This window comes from Tiliqua scincoides, chromosome 6 (assembly GCF_035046505.1).
Source record: "Tiliqua scincoides isolate rTilSci1 chromosome 6, rTilSci1.hap2, whole genome shotgun sequence".
In the NCBI taxonomy this organism is placed as follows: Eukaryota; Metazoa; Chordata; class Lepidosauria; order Squamata; family Scincidae; genus Tiliqua; species Tiliqua scincoides.
This window is the reverse complement of record NC_089826.1, coordinates 60,342,368-60,363,096: the sequence shown is the minus strand read 5'-3', so window position 1 is coordinate 60,363,096 and position 20,729 is coordinate 60,342,368. Positions and strand designations below refer to the sequence as shown.

Sequence of the window (20,729 nt, the reverse complement as noted above, 5' to 3'; positions counted from 1 at the left end):
TAATGTATAGGCTTTTTAAAAGGATTGCTATCAACTGTGGAGAAGGGGGCACCATGGTGATTCAGATTCTTGCTTCTTGCATTGTTTTTCTTATTTAAATCCTTGTTTCTTGCATTGTTTTTCGGATAAAAATCCCTACCAAGCTGCCAATTACCCCACAGGGCAAAACATACAGGTACCTGGTTACAAGTGAATGTAACCACTGATCCTTTGAGAAAACTTTCAATTTACACTCACTTTGTATATTTTACAAATGGTTAAATTTTTAAAAAGTGGATGTTCCTCACCACATAAAGCGTTTTAAGTATTTATTTTGCCACTGTTATACACACACACACACACACACACACACACACACACACACTATATTCAAGCACAACTTAAAAATTAATATCAAAATATAATTCACATTTTGTAGATATCATTGGTAAATATATCATTCGCTTATATATTTATAAAATATAGTCACAAGTGAATGGGATATAGTTGTGGCAAGTGATTGCTGAATTTCACACATTGTCCTTGGCCACAACATCTTTATTTATTTCAAGTTTCCTTCAGCTGTTCAAACTGTCCTGTTCACAGGGTGTAGAAAGTTCATTCACCTTCCTCTGATGCAGCTAATATGACATAACACGAGGATTTGTGTAGTTTGTTGCATTTAATGATCTGAAATTGAAATAAAGCATCAAAAGATTTTCTTGAAGCATGATCTTTTGTTTGTATCTAAAAGAATCCATATGCAGTTCTGTGCTCCATCCCAGCTAAGCTCTTCCTTGGCATGTACAGTCTAAAACTCATCATAGCAAGTTTATGTTGTTATCAATAATAGTATGTCTTCAAATACTATTTGGACAAATTTTGATAAATATAGGAGACACAGGCCCAAATCCTAACCCACTTTCCAGCACTGGCATAGCAGTGCCAATGGAATGTGTGCTACATCCTGCAATTGGGTGGCAATCATGGAGGCCTCCTCAAAACAAGGCAATGTTTGTTCGCTTACCTCGGAGCTGCATTGCCCTTATGCCGGTGCTGGAAAGTGGGTTAGGATTGCACCGTTAATGTGGAGCATCAAGCAATATTGAAAGCACTGATAACTCGAGAGATCCTTCTAAGGTCAAAAAGCAGATTGTCTGCATCCTTCTTCCAGGCCACTGACATAAGTCATGGGCTACAGCTGGGCAAAGTGTTTTATACTAAAAGGAAATCTCTGTTTTTTGTTTAGCTAACACTGCCTTCTGAAAGCACACTCAAATTCTTCCAGTCAGAAGGCTTATTGGCAGCCCCAGCCAGTGCTAGCATCACTGTTGCTATAGGCCCTAGGACAGTCTTCTACTTCCCCCACCCTCCTGATTACTGGTGGTAAATGGCGAGTGGCAGCTCTATCCTACCCCCATCCCCAATTGGTGAACAGGCAAAAATGTTGCATTTGACTGGTACATGTGGATTCAGGGGACTGGCCCAGCTGGGAGGGCCCTTTGATGGGCATGGGCCCTCTGACATCCCCTACCCCAGTCACAAAGGGTAGTCATATTCCAAGCTTTACCAGAGACAGAAGGGAGATTACAAAAAGGTATAAAGGCAACAAGTTGAGCACAAAGGACTCTTGGAGTTGTGCACCTGGCAAACTACTAACTAGAGCAAAAGGAATCATTATGGCCAACCTACATATTAAACCATGGTGCATGCAGACAATTTGTGTGCAGGAGTTCACCACTCTTGCATGTGAGTGGCATTTTTCACTTCTGTGCAAACCTTTCCTTCTCCCAGATATTTGTCACAAGGACAAAAAAAATATATTGCACTGAATGTGGTACAATGCGCTAACTGTCACTAGACAGTCACATATTTTGGTCTGAGAGACTCTTAACAAACCCCCCCCCCCTCCATTTTGCAGTCCCAGGCAAGCAGGCAAACTCAGGAGGCCACCTTTTATAACATGTGACCTGCATTTTGCTGGGTAGAACACAGGTTTTTTAAGGACTGGTACAGAGTATTACCCTGACAGAAATATTGGCTAACTGTGCTATGGAGCAGCACTTTAAATAAGCAAAGGTCTTAATCTGGGCAAAGCAATTCAACATCTTTGCATTAAAATGCTTTGCATCTTTGCATTTAATGCTTTGCATTAAAAAAGCATCTTTGCATTAAAATGCTTTGCATTAAACATCTTTGTATTAAAGATGCTTTGCATTAAACATATTTGCATTAAAAATGCTTTGCATTAAACATCTTTGCATCTTTGAATGTTTTGCATTCAACATCTTTGCATTAAAATGCTTTGCATCTTTGCATTTAATGCTTTGCATTAAAAAAGCAATAAGGTCTTAATCTGGGCAAAGATTCAACATCTGTTTCCCATGACAGGGCTTAATCCAGGAATTTATGAAGTAAGAGTTGGCCAAAGTGATGTTGAAGATACAGGATGTGTTTCCCTCACCACTGAGGAAGGAGAGAGAGTTCACACTTACCAGGGATTTCAGAAACAGCTTCCAGATCAGAGGATGTTGTTCCTAGACAGACTTGAGCCCTAGCATAACTTTCCGCATAAAAATTAATATAGATAAATTGTACTTACTTTTCAACATTTAAAGCCATAATGCTTCTGATTGGTCTGCTCTTTGGTCCAGCAGGAGGATTAAATATCCGTCCTTGTTTATTAGTTGTGATGGGCTTGGGTTGTTTAACAATGTAGGGGTCAGCAGTATGAACTGGAAAAGGATCAAATGTGCCTGCTTTCATGCCCCCTGGCTGGAAAGACAAAGAAAACTTGATAATTGGTCACCTATACAAAAGTATCTAGGTAAGACAAAACACTCAACAGCAGCTTAGAAGTAGTATTTGGCAGGTCATGATGCAAACAACCAAGCAGCAAATACACACAAAACTGTTCATTTTGTCACATATTGCAAGTCACACAATCTTTCTCTGTCCCAAGGTGGTATGGATCTATTCCACTCCATTCTCACAACAACCCTGAGAGAGAGAGAGAGAGAGAGACGAACAATACTTGGCTGTAGAGTCTCTGCTGAGATAATGACCAAGTAGGGAACTGAACCTGGATCTTTCAGATCAAAGCTTAACACACTAGTCTCTACAAGTCACTAGCTTGTCAATGTTGCTGAAGTTATCGGTTAAGTAATTCAGGCTGCAAACCTATGCATACTAAGAACATAAGAACAGCCCCACTGCATCAGGCCATAGGCCCATCTAGTCCAACTTCCTGTATCTCACAGCGGCCCCACCAAATGCCCCAGGGAGCACACCTGATAACAAGAGACCTGCAAGAGACCTGCATTGACATAGTGGGCATAACGGAAACCTGGTGGAATGGGGAGAATCAGTGGGATACCGCAATCCCGGGCTATAAACTCTACAGGAGGGACAGGTGGGGCGTATTGGAGGTGGGGTGGCCGTTTATGTTAAGGAAGGGATAGAATCCAGCAAAGTAGAGATTGAAGGTGGGTCCGACTCCACCGTAGAATCTCTGTGGGTTAAATTACCAGGCTTGTGCAGCAATGTAATACTGGGGGCGTGCTATCGTCCTCCAGACCAGAAATCTGATGGGGACCTTGAAATGAGGAAACAGATCAGGGAGGTGACAAGGAGGGACAGGGTTGTAATCATGGGGGACTTCAATTATCCTCATATTGACTGGGTCAATTTGTGTTCTGGTCACGTTAAGGAAACTGGATTTCTTGACGTGCTAAATGACTGTGGCTTAGATCAGCTAGTCACGGAGCCCACCAGAGGACAGGTGACTCTGGATTTAATATTGTGCGGTACGCAGGACCTGGTTAGAGATGTAAACGTTACTGAGCCATTGGGGAACAGTGATCATGCTGCGATCCGTTTTGACGTGCACGTTGGGGGAAGAATACCAGGCAAATCTCTAACAAAAACCCTTGACTTCCGACGGGCGGACTTCCCTCAAATGAGGAGGCTGGTTAGAAGGAGGTTGAAAGGGAGGGTAAAAAGAGTCCAATCTCTCCAGAGTGCATGGAGGCTGCTTAAAACAACAGTAATAGAGGCCCAGCAGAGGTGTATACCGCAAAGAAAGAAGGGTTCCACTAAATCCAGGAGGGTGCCCGCATGGCTAACCAGCCAGGTTAGAGAGACTGTGAAGGGCAAGGAAGCTTCCTTCCGTAAATGGAAGTCTTGCCCTAATGAGGAGAATAAAAAGGAATATAAACTGTGGCAAAAGAAATGTAAGAAGGTGATACTGGAGGCCAAGCGAGACTATGAGGAACGCATGGCCAGCAACATTAAGGGGAATAATAAAAGCTTCTTCAAATATGTTAGAAGCAAGAAACCCGCCAGAGAAGCGGTTGGCCCTCTGGATGGTGAGGGAGGGAAAGGGGAGATAAAAGGAGACTTAGAGATGGCAGAGAAATTAAATGAGTTCTTTGCATCTGTCTTCACGGCAGAAGACCTCGGGCAGATACCGCTGCCCGAACGGCCCCTCCTAACCGAGGAGTTAAGTCAGATAGAGGTTAAAAGAGAAGATGTTTCAGACCTCATTGATAAATTAAAGATCAATAAGTCACCGGGCCCTGATGGCATCCACCCAAGGGTTATTAAGGAATTGAAGAATGAAGTTGCAGATCTCTTGACTAAGGTATGCAACTTGTCCCTCAAAACGGCCATGGTGCCAGAAGATTGGAGGATAGCAAATGTCACGCCTATTTTTAAAAAGGGAAAGAGGGGGGACCCGGGAAACTATAGGCCGGTCAGCCTAACATCCATACCGGGTAAGATGGTGGAATGCCTCATCAAAGATAGGATCTCAAAACACATAGACGAACAGGCCTTGCTGAGGGAGAGTCAGCATGGCTTCTGTAAGGGTAAGTCTTGCCTCACAAACCTTATAGAATTCTTTGAAAAGGTCAACAGGCATGTGGATGCGGGAGAACCCGTGGACATTATATATCTGGACTTTCAGAAGGCGTTTGACACGGTCCCTCACCAAAGGCTACTGAAAAAACTCCACAGTCAGGGAATTAGAGGACAGGTCCTCTCGTGGATTGAGAACTGGTTGGAGGCCAGGAAGCAGAGAGTGGGTGTCAATGGGCAATTTTCACAATGGAGAGAGGTGAAAAGTGGTGTGCCCCAAGGATCTGTCCTGGGACCGGTGCTTTTCAACCTCTTCATAAATGACCTGGAGACAGGGTTGAGCAGTGAAGTGGCTAAGTTTGCAGACGACACCAAACTTTTCCGAGTGGTAAAGACCAGAAGTGATTGTGAGGAGCTCCAGAAGGATCTCTCCAGACTGGCAGAATGGGCAGCAAAATGGCAGATGCGCTTCAATGTCAGTAAGTGTAAAGTCATGCACATTGGGGCAAAAAATCAAAACTTTAGATATAGGCTGATGGGTTCTGAGCTGTCTGTGACAGATCAGGAGAGAGATCTTGGGGTGGTGGTGGACAGGTCGATGAAAGTGTCAACCCAATGTGCATCCACTAAAATTGAGTGTTGGGCGGGTTAGGACAGACAAAAGAAAATATTTCTTTACTCAGCGTGTGGTCGGTCTGTGGAACTCCTTGCCACAGGATGTGGTGCTGGCGTCTAGCCTAGACGCCTTTAAAAGGGGATTGGACAAGTTTCTGGAGGAAAAATCCATTATGGGGTACAAGCCATGATGTGTATGCGCAACCTCCTGATTTTAGAAATGGGTTATGTCATAATGCCAGATGCAAGGGAGAGCACCAGGATGAGGTCTCTTGTTATCTGGTGTGCTCCCTGGGGCATTTGGTGGGCCGCTGTGAGATACAGGAAGCTGGACTAGATGGGCCTATGGCCTGATCCAGTGGGGCTGTTCTTATGTTCTTATGTTCTTATGCATCCTGGTGCCCTCCCTTGCATCTGACATAGCCCATTTCTAAAATCAGGTGGTTGCACATACACATCATGGCTCGTAACCTGTAATGGATTTTTCCTCCAGAAACTTGTCCAAACCCCTTTTAAAGGCATCCAGGCCAGATGCCGTCACCACATCCTGTGGCAAGGAGTTCCACAGACCAACTACACGCTGAGTAAAGAAATATTTTCTTTTGTCTGTTCTAAGTCTCTGAACACTCAATTTTAGTGGATGTCCCCTGGTTCTGGTGTTATGTGAGAGTGTAAAGAGCATCTCTCTATCCACTTTATCCTTCCCATGCATAATTTTGTATGTCTCAATCATGTCCCCCCTCAAGCATCTCTTTTCTAGGCTGAAGAGGCCCAAACACCATAGCCTTTCCTCATAAGGAAGGTGCCCCAGCCCAGCAATCATCTTAGTTGCCCTCTTTCGCACCTTTTCCATTTCCACTATATCCTTTTTGAGATGCGGCAACCAGAACTGGGCACACTCCAGGTGTGGCCTTACCATAGATTTGTACAACGGCATTATAATATTAGCTGTTTTGTTCTTAATACCTTTTCTAATGATCCCAAGCATTGAATTGGCCTTCTTTACTGCCGCCGCACATTGGGTTGACACTTGTCCACCACAACCCCTAGATCTCTCTCCTGATCTGTCAGAGACAGCTCAGAACCCATTAGCTAATATGTGAAGTACTGATCTGAGAGCAAGGACCATTGTGCTAAATTGTATTAACTTCTGACTAGATATGCATAAATTGTGCTATAGCATAATTATCAGTGCATCTACACTGGCATATATCCTTTTCATACTAGGGTAGCATTGCTGGAATATTGATACCATGTCATGTTTTGCATTTGTATAGTTGTTGGCATGCCCAATCCTAAGCACTTCTGAGTTAACACAGCAAGTCTTGAGGCTGGGCTATTATTCTTCTGAAGAAGCGTGAATATTAGGAACACAAGGATTTGGTGATTATATTTCTAGGTTATTCCTTGCTTTTGCTACACCTTGTACAAAGTTATCTATGGTCAACAATAACCAAATTAGATATCAAGGGCAAGCCAGAGAGCAGGAATTGAAAAGATGACATGATGCTCAGGTACATGATACTTCAAGAAGTGTGGTCCAAGACATGTTTTAATAAATTAAAACCAGGTCATTCATTGATTAAACACTGCAGTCCTACAATTGATTAAACACAAGGTCCTATTACTTTGGAGTTTAGTGCCCTTAAGAAAGAGCAAAAGAAACTTAAAACACATCAGATCCAATCCAAAAATGAAAATAATCCTTTACAGCACCTGTGGGTATTAGCCTCTTGGTTTTATAACCATCTATAACAAGCACATAGCAGGAGTTAGTTATAAAAACCTATCTGCAGGTTTGGCAGGCTGGTGATTTTTCAAATGATTTGGAACATGATTATTAGTTTTTGTTCCACATGATCAAATGTGTAGCTATCTAAACTGCAACATTCTTTTTTATTCTAGCTAAATGTAAATGCTTGCAATTTTAAAAGCTAGAGAGGGGTTTTGTTTTGAAAAGCAACCTTACCTTCTTCGGAGGAGAGGGTGGTTTAAAAGGACCATGCATTTTCACTACAGCAGGTTCTTTCTTTGGTGGTGGCATAGGCTTCTCATCATAATAAGGATTGGAATCAAAATATTCTCTGGGATAAAGATTCAACTTGAAAGGTCCACCTTTCATTAGGCGGTGGTGTTCTTCAGATGTTTTCTATGAAAGTCAAAGGCAAAAGATACCATATTGGATACCAAAAGATACCATGTTTTTAACTCAGATTATCCTCTGTGGGGAAAAATTAGGCAAGAGGTTTAAATGTGCGTACTGCAGCAAATGCTAGAAAGTAGATCTGTAGCAGTCCGACAGCCCAATCCTATGCGTGTCTACTCAGAAGTCCCATTGTAGTTAATGGGGGTTACTTCCAGGTAAATGTGGATACACACTTATTGGGGAATAATGGCCCAAACCTGAGTTGCCAAGCGTCCAGAGGAGTAGCGGCACAGAAATGGCTGCTGCTGCATCCAGTGGCCACCAAGCAGCTGGCAGGGGCTCCTCAGGGGAAGGGGACATTCGTTCCCTTCTGCCGAATAACGGAGGAGGCCCTGCAATTAGATTAATCGACTCTACCGCAGCTATTTAACCAGCCCAGAGTAAAGCAGCTCCGTGTCAGGCTGGGAGGCCTGATGCAGAACTCTGGATCCGGCAGAGCCCTCCCTGCCCTCTCCCTCCCCCCATCCTCCTGCCCTCTCCCCACCCCCGAACGCCTCCCCCCATCCCCAAGCACTGCTCCACTGCCCAGTGCTTGCCCATAGCATCAGGTGGTGTGCAACTGGCCTCCAATCAGAACTGGCTCAATGCGGGCTTGTGCTGAGCTGGTGCCAGCCTAGCAACGAGAGTCACAGGCACACCTTATGGCACATTTGCAACACTCAATGCCAGCAGAGACCCGGCATTGGCCCAATAGGATCAGGCCCTAAGTCCCACTGAAATAAATGTGATTTTCTTTTGAGTAGACGTGCACAGGGTTGTGCTTTACATTGCAATGCTATCAACACATACCTGACAGTAAACCCCACTGAACATATTTACTTCTGAGTAAACATGTACAGGAATTGTACAGTTAGAGACCTATGTGGCCAACTGCTCAAGTCTAACACAAAACCAGTGCCCAGTAAGTTCTGAGGTGCCCAATGCCAAATTTGCAGAAAGCTGGATGCAGGATGGCTTTTCTTTCTGAACTCATAGAGTCAGCACTTATGATAAAAAAGACTTTGAGCAGGCACAGGTCCACCACAGGGTAAATTAAAATAGAATAGTAAGCAACAGAATGCTTATGCATGTCATACTTTCCCATACCTTCACACAGGTATAACGCCAAGAAGATATGTGAAGAAAGGACTTGCTTGACTGAAATAGTGGGAAACAGCATGGAGTGCATGCTTGACAACTACAAATGGATATCTGCATTCCACCTTGCCTCTCGCCCATACAAAGACATATGCTGGTTTAAGACGGTTAGCTTGAGCTACAACCAGACAGACCACATAGCCATATTTCTATCTGGGACAGACTCGGGGACCCATGGATGTTATTTGGGTTAATGTGTCACTGCTGAATACCTTTATTGTCAGTACTGGCCCTAGGCTGCCCATGTCTATAAAAGACTGGATTTGGAGAAAACTAATCTCAAACATATGGTTTGGTCTTCTCCCCTGAACTTCTTACAATAAATCTCTGGATGTGTAGAGCACAGAACCTGGGGTCACAGAGCCTAGCATCACAGAGTGAAGAAGATAAGAGAATGTAACCTCGCTACTTAGCAAATTGTGAACATCAAACAGTTGTTCACCAAATAGTAATTATCACACTGTCACAGCTGCCCTGTACCTCCTCATCCCAAGGGGGAAAATTGATGTTCTAGGGCTGAATGTAAGACTTTGTGATCAGGCAAGGAAGTTAGGCTTGGTATCTTTATAGTTTTAGAAAGAACAAAAGGGGCTCTCCGGCAGGAGATAATAAAACAGATTTGGGTTGCATCAACCTCTTTCCAATTACAGTCGCAGCCCCAATTAAAGTTGAACTGTGCTGTACCCCAGCAACACCTTTTCCCGAGGTCACTTGGAGCCCACCAACCTAGACAGTTTTATTAATGCAAGCCAGTGAGTGGGTTCAAATGGAAACTATGGTCTCCCCACTATGAGAATGAGCCTATGGAAACTCTCCTCTCCCCCCACTTTCATGAGTTGAGGACTACAGAAGCTTTTGATTTTGGTTTTAAACTACAGTTCTTATCCTTTATAAAGGGAATGGGAAATTCTCTTCCATAAGTACTAGCAGTTTCCAGGGTTACCTGACAGAAGAACTAGCAGTTACCAAAGACTAGAAGCTAAAATAGTATCTGTGCAGCAAACTGAAATATCCAGGAAGGGCTACATACAAAGTCACTCTTCCTATTATTCCAATTAAGGATAAAACACAGTGCTAAAACACAACAAATGCCAAAACTATCATACACTTGTAATACTGTAAACCAGGGGTACCCAAACCCCGGCCCTGGGGCCACTTGCAGCCCACTGGCCTGACACAGCGTGAGGGCGACTGTTTGACCTCTCACATGAGCTGTGGGATGAGGGCTCCCCTCCACTACTTGTTGTTTCAAGTCTGTGATGTAGTAGCAGCAGCAAAGGAAAGGCCGGCGTTGCTTTGTGCAAGGCCTTTTATAGGCCTTGAGCTATTGCAAGACCTTCATTCATTCATATAAGTTCATCTTTAATATATTCGTTTATGTAAACTTATGTAAATTTATTCAAATTTTAAATGTAAATTAATTCTTTTTTCCTCCGGCCCCTGACACAGTGTCAGAGAGATGATGTGGCCCTCCTGTCAAAAACTTTGGACACCCCTGCTGTAAACAATGAGGCCCCTTTACGAGTGGGAGAGGGGAGGGGACAGGAACACAGAGACACTGCAACAGCAAAATGCAACTATTAAGTGATGTCCCTTTAACTATTCCGTGGTCCCCAACCTGAGAGTTGTGACTGCCCAAGTTAACCAGAACCATTCCTTAAGAAGGAATGACAATCCAGCAGGGAACATGGTGATGGAACTTCCTTGTGCATGCTGCCACTGCTACCCAAATAAGACAACTAGGTTTTTTGGACTTATCCAGCAGTGGCAGCTGAAGACACTGCAAAACCCAGGTTCCCGCCACTGCAGTCAGGAAAATCCAAAAAAAAAAAACCTGTTTTTTTTTTACTTCAGCAGCAGCAACACAAACCCAGAACTGCCGTCACCACCAGATTGGGACCTCCCAGTATATCCTCACAAGGACTTAGTGGTTCTCTAACTTTCGGGAAAAGATTGGGAACCACTGCTTTGAGAGTGCAGGAGGTAAAGGACAAAAGTGTAGGGAATTTTAATGTCTAGTTCCTCAAAAAGTTGACGACTCTGATGTGGGGAAACATAACAGGGACCTATATAGTTTAGACTTCAAAGATTCCACAATATCTGCAATCATGGCAGTGGCAGTCTTGGCCCTTATGCAACCCCTGGACAAGCCTGGAAGTGCCCCACCTGCTTTCTAAGGCCTCCAGAGGGCCTTAAAAGGTCACTTCCGGTTTTTCAGAAAAAAACAGGAAGTGATGTTTTAAGACCCTTCAGAGGCCTTAGAAGGCCTTCTGAGGATCAGAGAGGCCATATATGGCCTTTCTGGCCCTCAGAGTGCCTCCAGACAGGGGCATGGGTGGGGGGGTTGCTGTCCCCTCACCATGTCACCTGAGAGCACTTGCACCCATGTATGCCACTGAATCATGTTGATTCTGGTTTGTTTAACGAAACTCTGGTTTATTTATTTAAAGAAATTTATACAGTTTACAATTTCATCAAACTTTTCCTTCTCTTCCTCTCATATATGAAAAAAGAGCAGAGGGGGAAGTATGTGAACACATGCCATGGCAAGGCTTGTTCTTAGAGCAGGAAATCATTGTTTCCTATCATGTCTGAACTCAGCTGATAATAAAATGGAGACCCAACAGAATTTTACCTTAAAGTTTATTCTTCCTATGTCATACAATTCAACTGAATGTGCATACGGTTTACCTATGGTGAGATTTGGATACCTGGGTAGAGAAAATGAAATACCAGTGACACCAAGATTCAACAGTCTCCAAAATCTAAGAAAATATATCAGAAACTACAATTTTAGAAACATGATGTCTGTTTTTACCCATAGCCAGATCCTTTCTTTCCTGGACTGGTATATAGATTCTTCCCAGGTTGAACATATGGTATTTTGTCTTTTGTTTGTACACTGAAGAAAGGATATGAACCACCGATTGTTCCATAATAAGTTCCTATACCACAACTGGAATATAAAATAAGAATTAGCTCTTCTCCAGAAATGTTAAACTTCTTGTAATAATATAAGCTATTTGTTAACTTGTTAGAATGAGAGCATACATTGTGTTCAAAGCACTTATCCCATATTAAGAAAAAACATACATTAACGGTGTAGTGCTATGCATATCTACTCAGAGGTAAGTCTCATTGACTATACCTGCAGCCTTATCTATGAGTAAGCCCCATTGACTATAATGGGACTTATTTCTGAGTAGCCATGCATAGGCTTAGGCACTAGATATGCAAAACTTTTGTATTTCTGTGCCAACATTTACTTATTTTATCTATCCAGGTATTTACAGTATATCCTGCCTTTCTACCTCTGAAGAAGCCCCCAAGGCAGCTTACAGTATTTTCAAAAGTATAATAAACAGTAAAATAAATAATACAACTCTCAGGCCAGTAGTGGTCTCCATAGGAGCTGGTATTATAAGCTCCCTCCCTCTGGCCTAGGCAAGTTGTCTCTCCTTTAATTAGGGCATACAGATCTCTAACAGCCCCTTTGGCTGCCTACTTTCCATTACTGTTATATTTAATGTTTTGGGACTACAGTATTCTTCTCAGACAGTAGTACAAGAACTAACAGAGTTTATCAGATCATGTTTCGTCATCCTGAGAATCCTTACTCTAACAGGGGCTACTATGAATTTTTCTAAGGGAATTTAGGATGACAAACATCCATCCTCAGTTGCTTCAATTGCATCTTTCAGCACATGTCCTTGGCTCTCTTTGCTAGAAATTGCTGCTGGGAAGAAAGTTGGTAGAAACTGTACCAAACTAAGAACGCCCAGGCAGAGGGGCATTTGCAGCATGTGTGAGTGCAGGGGTGTCAAATAGAAGGCCTGCAGGCCAAAAGCAGTACCCAGAAGCAATTTATCTGGCCCTGTTATAATTGGGCTCTCCCAGCTTGATAAATGGGCTCTCTCATATCCTGAAAATATTAACAAGATTTGTACATTTTCTCTTTGGTAATTTACAGCTAATTAGTTTCTACATGAGAACAATGTGCTTATTTCTGGCCATAATTTGCTTAATGCTGTCATTTTCTACTTAATTATGTCACTTCCAGCCCTCAGCAGGGACCACAAATGCTAACTTCAGTCCTCTCTATGAAATGAGTTTGACATCCCTGTTCTAGCAAAAAAGATTTGCATTTTCTACTTCTGTATCCCCTCTCCAACTCGTAACAGAGTGAGGAGATCCCAGGAAAAAAATTGATCCACTAAAGATAATGATGTGATCTGCAGAGAGGCCTTTTCATCATGGCCTAGTTCATGGCCTAGAATAGGCGGGAAGGGAGATAGCAGCAGGCAGGAAGGCTGAAGCAAGAATATGGCAGTATTGCTGAAGCCAAAAAGGAGAAATGTTAACAACTTGGAAATTCTGAAGGTGAAGAGAAGCAGAACTGAGGAGGGTTTATTGAAGTGATGGAAGCCATGGTGCTGTGTCTTAGAATACTTTCTACAAGTTTATGCAATCAACAGGTACCTGGTAATATTCCTTTATAATACTTCTGCAATTGCTCTGTCTTGTATAAGTGCTCTCTTTAGTCACATGACAAAAATCAAGATTAAACCATAGGAAAATGGTTGCAATTAACATTGCATTTCTCTTTATGCTATCCTAATTTCATCAAATATTCTACGAACAAATAACAAGAGAAAAATTACAGAGGACGATCACTGTATGGTAACTTTTCAGTATAAAAACTACAGTCATTTATTCTTAACCAAATGAAATACAGCTTCACAGATAGGCAAGAGTGACTTTTGTTTACCAAGTTTGTTGAGAACTGCTTTGCTTTCAGGGTCATTAACTGTTAAAATGTTGTCCAGTTTTATCAAAAACCTTTTCACCCATGATCCAGAACCCCACATACGAAAGCTGCTCACTGGGTTCTATGAGAAAGAAATGCTCCAGGCATTCTTTGGCATTTTCCATTGGCCTGCGTATTAATTTTCACTGAATGAGAAGCTTGATTGTATGGGGTAGGGTGTTTGATGGAAGGTGCAATGGGAGCCTTAGGACCAAAGTCCCAGTTTTGTGGGGATTTATGTAGCAAAGTCATTCTGCAATTCCCATTATCTGAGCACTTACGGATATTTATCTCCATTACTGGGAAGGAAGGCTTTGCTGCCGATGTTTTTCTTTAACTCTGCCAATCGATACCTTCTCCGTAGCTGAACAGGATTTGAATAACTTTCACCTTCAAAAATCCTTGAATACAGTGCTTCAAAGTAACCTGCCTGGGTAGCAGCCTTCTCTTTGCTACCCCCTGGCAACATTTGCTTATTCTTGCTTGCAGCTTCATTGAAAGGGCCTTAAAACAAAGAAGAGCTGGCTTTATTGGCCTAATGGGTGTCATTGCTTAGTTTAAATGTTTGATGTGTATAGCCACTGCTGACACTAAGCTGTGCTCCCTCCACTTCGCCTAAGGCACATTGGGCTTTATTGCTGCCATTGGTACTGAGGAGTCAGGGACTGACCACCCCTGTGTACCAAACTAATGAATTTGAACAGTTGCACTGAATTGAAAGAACATCCCTTAGTGCTCCCTCCTCCTCAGCACCCACAATGCAGTATGGTAATAGGATCAGGCTTGGGTTAAAAGACTTGGAATTCCAGACTTGGGTTAAAAGACTTTGGATCCTTTCCCCTTTAGATTCAGAAGTCGGTTCTGGGAGACAACAAAAATCAGAAGAAAAATATTTACCCCTATGCAATGGCTATCACACAAAAACAGAGCCAAATAGTTTGTCCAGCACAAAAACAAGAAAAGTACTACCCATTCAGATAAAAAAAAATCTAGAAGAAAAGTTTCACAATGTTTCTAGATCCATACAGGAGAAAAACAGTACATGGGACTAAAGGAATTTGGGGCTCATTGTTAGTAAACTCATAGTGAAAGCAAACTTTCCCTCTACTGGGCGAATCCGGGCCAACTAAAGGTTATGGATGCTTTATGCAGGAATCTAGGTGCAAACAAGGATGGTGGAATTGCCTTCAATCCAAGTTTTTGCAAGAGAAGTCTCCAACTACTATTGATTGAAGCAACAGGGACTAGCTTTAGGATTCTGTAGGATTCAGGATTCGGATCAAAACAACAGTGATATAGTTCTGTAAGTCCAGACTGATATGGCAACAACCTGAGTATAGAAAATGCAACAAGCTAGAATCCCATTATACAATGTGTCTGGCACATAGATTTGCCTGCATAGCTAGCCAGAATGATGGCATATCGAGCTAACCTTACTCCTGTCATGCCACCTCCAGTCAATTTTTCCATTCCACAAACTTGATTTGCCACATGCAGCAAAGACACTGCAATGTGCCAGCGCATTCAAGCCACCATGTGCTGCCATATCAGCACAATATCCTGGCAATGTAGGCACTGTTTTCCAAGTTATTATGTTGCTCTTGATTCTGTGCATTCGTTTGTTTGCACCCACAGTGAACTCTTAAGCAAAAAGCAATCTGAAAATAATAGACTTTATTAATTTTAGCATAATCTACAGACGGTTTAAGACTTTGTTTTTCAAAGAAAAATGGCTGTATTACAAACTGGTAAACTCAGTGAAAAGCTACTTACGGTTAAACGGCGAGACATATTTATCCCCAACTGTAATATATTCCATTTCACTAAAGAGGCCAATCCTCTCCATATCTGATTTCCCTTCTGAAGGCATGGTTGATTTTGTGTGATAACCTGCTACACTAGAAAATGTGCAAATGTCTTATAGTGCCTAGAAAGAAAGTGGGAAAGGAAAGTAATCATGCACTTCAGGTTTTAAGTATTTATTCCAAAATGATCATTTTGAAAGTGACTAATCACAAATAATTAGTTTAAGCAAGTTAGCTAAAGTTCAAAAATTAAATTTTACAAAACCAGAGTAACATCTTTGCACCAGACTCCTTAATTTCTGCTGGACACAAAATACAAACTCCTTGAGTGCTCAGTGTGATGATGGGGCTGTTGGGCAGGTATATCCTTTTCTAGTCATGCACCCCACCAAATACCCAATTTTGCCACCTTCTGGCCAAATTCTCAAATGAATTGATTTGACCACATTCATCAAATACCTTCCACTCTTAAATTGCTAGTATGTTTTCAGGTCTTCAATCTGGTCTTGAATACTAAGGGTTGTGGTTTGCCACTGTTTTAATATTTGCCTTCTGACATCAAGAAGGCCAGAACTAGCCCAAAGCATCTGTGTTATTATATGATTCCAGAAGTAGGATAATTGCTTGGATTGTCCAATAAAAACTGCACACAGTGCCCAATTCCAAACAGCAATACTTAACCAATAATTTCCTGCCAATAAGGTGCAACTAATAGCACAGTTCTACAAAATGTAAACTGAGGAAGCATTAAGAGAATTAGATCGCAAACATTTAAGTCCCTGACATATTTCTATGCCACTGTGAAAACATCTAGTAAACCTCAAACAAGATACTGCATTTTGTTGTACAGTCAAAGCCTAAAGTCAAAAGATGCTCATTAATGTTGTTTTTCAGGGATTCAATAACCTTTGAGGACCTTGTTCTTCCTCTGCTAATGGCTCTGTCCATTTGCACGTAGGTGAAAGTGAGGTGTGAAAAAGTTTCAAGAGCAGTGGTAAGTCAAGCAAGTATCAAAGCACAATCCCCAGGAAACTGGTATGCTGATTGAAATTGCAATGCACAGCCCAGACCTATGCAGACTTAGGGCCCAACCCTATCCAATTTCCCAGTGCTAGTGCAGCTGTACCAGTGAGGTATGCACGGCATCTTGCAGTAGGGAACAGTCATCGAGGCCTCCTCCAGGTAAGGGGACATTTGTCCTTTTTCCTCAGTGCTGCATTGCTGTTGCACCAGCACCAGAAAGTTGGATAAGATTGGGCTCTTAAGCATGCCTAACTACACTGAAGTCACTTGGCTTGGGTGCACTTAACTCATGGGATTTTAGCCTCCATTGTGGCCTAACCTTTTGTCACAATCTGACCTGCAAATATGCAGGCGATAAAAGTCACAGTCTGCCAGTCAAAAAATGAAGCAATAAAAATGCCACATTAGAGAGGGAAAGGGAGGAAAAGATTTCCTTACAAACCAGTCCAAAGCACTTTCAAAGTAATGCAGAGAAAGGGGAAGAGAGGAAAAGATCTCCTTGCAAACCAGGGGGTCGATGGGTCTCCGCAGGCCAGATGTGGCTAGTGGGCAATACTGTGGTGACCCATGGTCCACTTGAAGGCTATGAGAAAATGCTATGCTGCAAGTTCATGAATGTATTTTGGTCAAGTTGTGTATGAGAATGCAACTAGGGGAAAATATTTTTATTAATCTCTATCTTGTTTATTCATTTTACCTTTTGAAACCAAAATGGTCCAAATCAGCTCCAAGCACCTTTTAAAAAAAAGAAAGAAAGAAACACACTCTCACTCTCTCTTTCCCAGGCAGACGGAAAATTAAAATTTAAAAACCCATTTTTTTAAAAGTGCATTCAGTATATCTTACTAAGCTGATGAGAAGAAAGGAAGAAAGCATTGCTCATTCTTTCCAATGTTTTCCATAATTTACGCACCACAATTTCATGAAACACATGACACTTCACAGGTGACGCACAAACAGAGGACTCAGCTTAGGCAAGGTGACCACATGCCCTCTTTTTCCAGGACATGTCCTCTTTTTTTAGCCTCATGTCCTGGAAAAAGAACTTCAATATCTTCCTTTTCCCAGCGAGCAGGCAGCTCACAGCCTTCCTGTAATGAATAAATTATATGTAAAAAATTATATGTAATATAGTTTTAAATTTAGTAAGTAATACAGTGTTTAAATTAGCCACATGAAATCCATATAACATGAGTGTTTTTTAGCTTTTATTTTAAGAATATAAGAAAAACTCCACTGGATAAGGCCTAAGGCCCATTCAGTCCAGCTTCCTGTATCCCACAGTGGTCCACCAGATGTCTCAGCGAGCACAGAAGGCAACAAGAGACCTACATCCTGTTGGCACTCCCTTGCACCTGGCACCCCGAGACAGCCTAAAATCAAAAGGCTGAACATACCCATCAAGGCTTGTAACCTGCAATGGAGCTTTCCTCCAAAAATCTATCCAATTCCCTTTTAAAGGCACCTAAGCAGGCACCATCACCACATCCTGTGGCAAGGAGTTCCACAGACTAACCACACACTGGGTAAAGAAACATTACATGTTGTCTGTCCTAACTCTCCCAATTTCAGTGGAAGCCCCCTGATGCTGGTGTTGTATGCGATGGCATCTAGGCCAGATGCCATTGCCACATCCTGTGGCAAGATGTTCAACAGACTAACCATACTCTGCATAAAGGAACATTTCCTTTGGTCTGTCCTGACTCTCCTGACACTCGGTTTCAGAGGAAGCCCCCTGGTGCTGGTGTTGCGTGTGACAGCATCTAGTCCAGATGCCATCGCCACGACCTGTGACAAGGAGTTCCACATGCTAACAACACTCTGGGTAAAGGAACATTTTCTTTTGTTTGTCCTAACTCTCCCCACACTCAGTTTCAGTGGGTGGCCCCTGGTGCTGGGGTTGTGTGCGGTGGCATCTAGTCCAGATGCCAGCGCCAAGTCCTGAGGCAAGGAGTTCCACAGGCTAACTACACTGTGGGTGGGTGCTCGTCCTGAGCCCCCCAGAGCCCCCCACCCGCTCCTGCTTCCCCAGGGAGGACGTGCCACTTACCCCGCTCCTGTCCGTCCCGCTTCCCCTCAGTAAGACAGGCGGTCCGGGGTCAGCTGCCACCAACCCCACCTCCGCTCTCCCCTTCCATCCACCAGCAGCGCCGCCTCCTCGCCGCGCAGCCAGGCTCTTTGTTGACGCGACTGTCCCTGGAAACGGCGGGAGGGCTCACAACAACAGCTACCTCCCTCCCGCAATGGTGCAGTCCGAACGGGGAGGAGTGCATGACGGGAAATGTAGTTCGGCGCTCTGCATAGGCCGCAGAGGGAGACGTGTACCTGCTGGGCAGGAGAGCGCAAGGAAGCCGCCTTGGTTCACCTCAGGGGGAGGGGCATGCAGCTGCCTGGGGCACCTCCCCGCGGCGTGCCGCTGACCGACGTGGTAAGTGCGGCGGCGCTGGTGTTGGGGGCGGGGAGGTGGCTTGGCTGCTCTCTCCCTGCAGGGGGGGAGAGCCACGAAGACCTCCCCCCCCCCATGGCTGGGGGGCTTAATGTTGCCCTGGGGCTGCCTGGAAGCCGGGAGGGAGGGGCGAGCACTGGCCCCACGGAAGGGGGAAGCTGGACCGGGGAACGGAAAACTTTGGCTTTGAGTGTCTGTGGAAGTCCCTGCCACAGGATATGGTGATAGACAGAGTGTATGGGGGTGTTCTCCCTCTCACACAGCACCAGCACCAAAGGGCATCCACTCAAACTGAGTGTTGGGAGAGTTAGGACAGGCAAAAGAAAATATTTCCTTACTCAGCATGTGGTTGGTCTGTGGAACTCCTTGCCACAGGATGTGGTGATGGCATTTGGCCTGAATGCCTTTCAAAGGGGATTGGACAGATTTCTGGAGGAAAAGTCCATCACAGGTTACAAGCCACAATGGACAAGGCACCCCGGGATGCGGGACATCCACTAAAGTTGAGTGTTGTTGGGAGAGTTAGGACTGACAAAAGAAAATATTTCTTCACCCAGTATGAAATTAATCTGTGGGACTCCTTGCCACAGGATGCGGTGATGGCATCTCGCCTAGATGTCTTTAAAAGGGGATTGGACTTCTGGAGGAAACTCCATCACAGGTTACAAGCCATGATGTGTATGTACAACCTCTTGGTTTTAGAATAGGCCACCCCAGAATGGCAGATGTGAGGGAGGGCAGCAGGATGCAGGTCTCTTGTTGTGTGCCCCCTGAGGCATCTGGTGGGCCACTGTGACATACAGGAAGCTGACTATATGGGCCTTTGGCCTGATCCAGCAGGGCTCTTTTTATGTTGTATCTGTTTTGCCAGCTTATGCCCCCCCCCCCCACACACACACACGCTCTGAATTGAGGGTGAGCTGGAGGGCAGAACTGAGGCGTTCTAGGATGGGGAAGGGCAGTCTGGGAGGTGGATCAGACCCCGGGGGGGGGGGGAGGTTGAACCAACCTGGGCAACTTAGGCCAGGTCTAAACCTCTGTCTCCTGCCCAATCAATGTTACATGGGCTGCTCAGATTTGCACCTGCAAAAAAGATCCAAGTGGGCACCTGGGGTGGGCTAGCATGTGATACAGGGTAAGGGGACATAAATCCCCTTACTCCAAATTGTGCCCAAGCCTTTTCCTACATTGTGCTGGATGCTGTGCAGGCCAGCTGACCTGCCTGTTCCAGTGCATGTTAGTAGTGCACCCTTAGTCTCCTAAATCCCTTCTTATTAGGATCAGTCCTTCTCTTTTGATGATGCATCATATTGACAGTTGTTTATGCCAGACTTGGTGGTACTTGCATACCGCCAGCAATAGAGCCCTCAGGATGGGGGTCTCAGTGCCTTGACAATGTATATGTTGCTACATAGAAGTAGCAAAAAAAAAAGGAAAGGATCAGAAACTAGGTTCTCAGTATTTGGGAGTGGCTTTGGCCAAGCTCTCTTGGCTCTTTATGGGGGGAAAAATCATCCAAAGCAGCAGTATTTTGATTTATATTGAGACTCAACTTTTCTTCCCCTTTTCTAGGTAATCTTGGAGACTATGGATATACTCTTCAGAATAAGAGGAGGCCTGGATCTGGCGTTTCAGCTGGCCTCTCCTGTTGGTATGTCTATAAAAATATGAGGCACTGTATTATAGTGTTCACCATCTTTCTGCGGAAGCAAATAACTGCACTGGCAAGATTATTCTGAAGCCATAGTGTCCATAAAAGTCATATTCATTTTACTCAGTTTGGTGTGGGTAGTACATTTCTGATTGAAGGCCTTGGTTGAGGGACAGGACATACTACTGAACCCTTAGGTTAAG

The 20,729-nt window shown here is 43.7% G+C and overlaps 2 protein-coding genes across 4 annotated transcripts in view; one reads left to right on the top strand and one right to left on the bottom strand.

Moving 5' to 3' along the window:
- Nucleotides 1-344: 344 nt before the first annotated feature.
- CFAP96 (cilia and flagella associated protein 96) lies at nt 345-18,749 on the bottom strand. 3 transcript variants are annotated; one of them, XM_066631834.1, is made up of 10 exons: nt 18,480-18,749; nt 17,276-17,520; nt 17,127-17,164; nt 15,375-15,528; nt 13,883-14,105; nt 11,613-11,750; nt 11,430-11,505; nt 7,421-7,600; nt 2,582-2,754; nt 345-669 (listed from the first exon to the last, which is right to left on the bottom strand). In XM_066631834.1, the coding sequence occupies exons 4-10, from the start codon at nt 15,469-15,471 to the stop codon at nt 621-623; spliced, it is 936 nt and encodes a 311-aa protein (XP_066487931.1). In that variant the 5' UTR covers nt 15,472-15,528; nt 17,127-17,164; nt 17,276-17,520; nt 18,480-18,749; the 3' UTR covers nt 345-620. The 3 variants fall into 3 exon arrangements, with proteins under 3 accessions (XP_066487931.1, XP_066487932.1, XP_066487933.1); XM_066631835.1 differs by lacking the exon at nt 17,276-17,520; XM_066631836.1 differs by lacking the exons at nt 17,127-17,164; nt 17,276-17,520.
- Nucleotides 18,661-20,729, top strand: part of UFSP2 (UFM1 specific peptidase 2) — a 24,720-nt gene continuing 22,651 nt past the window's right edge. The window contains exons 1-2 of the mRNA XM_066631833.1: nt 18,661-18,857; nt 20,448-20,526. Coding sequence (XP_066487930.1) covers nt 18,810-18,857; nt 20,448-20,526 — 127 coding nt within the window. The 5' untranslated portion in view covers nt 18,661-18,809. The remainder of the gene's footprint in view (nt 18,858-20,447; nt 20,527-20,729) is intronic.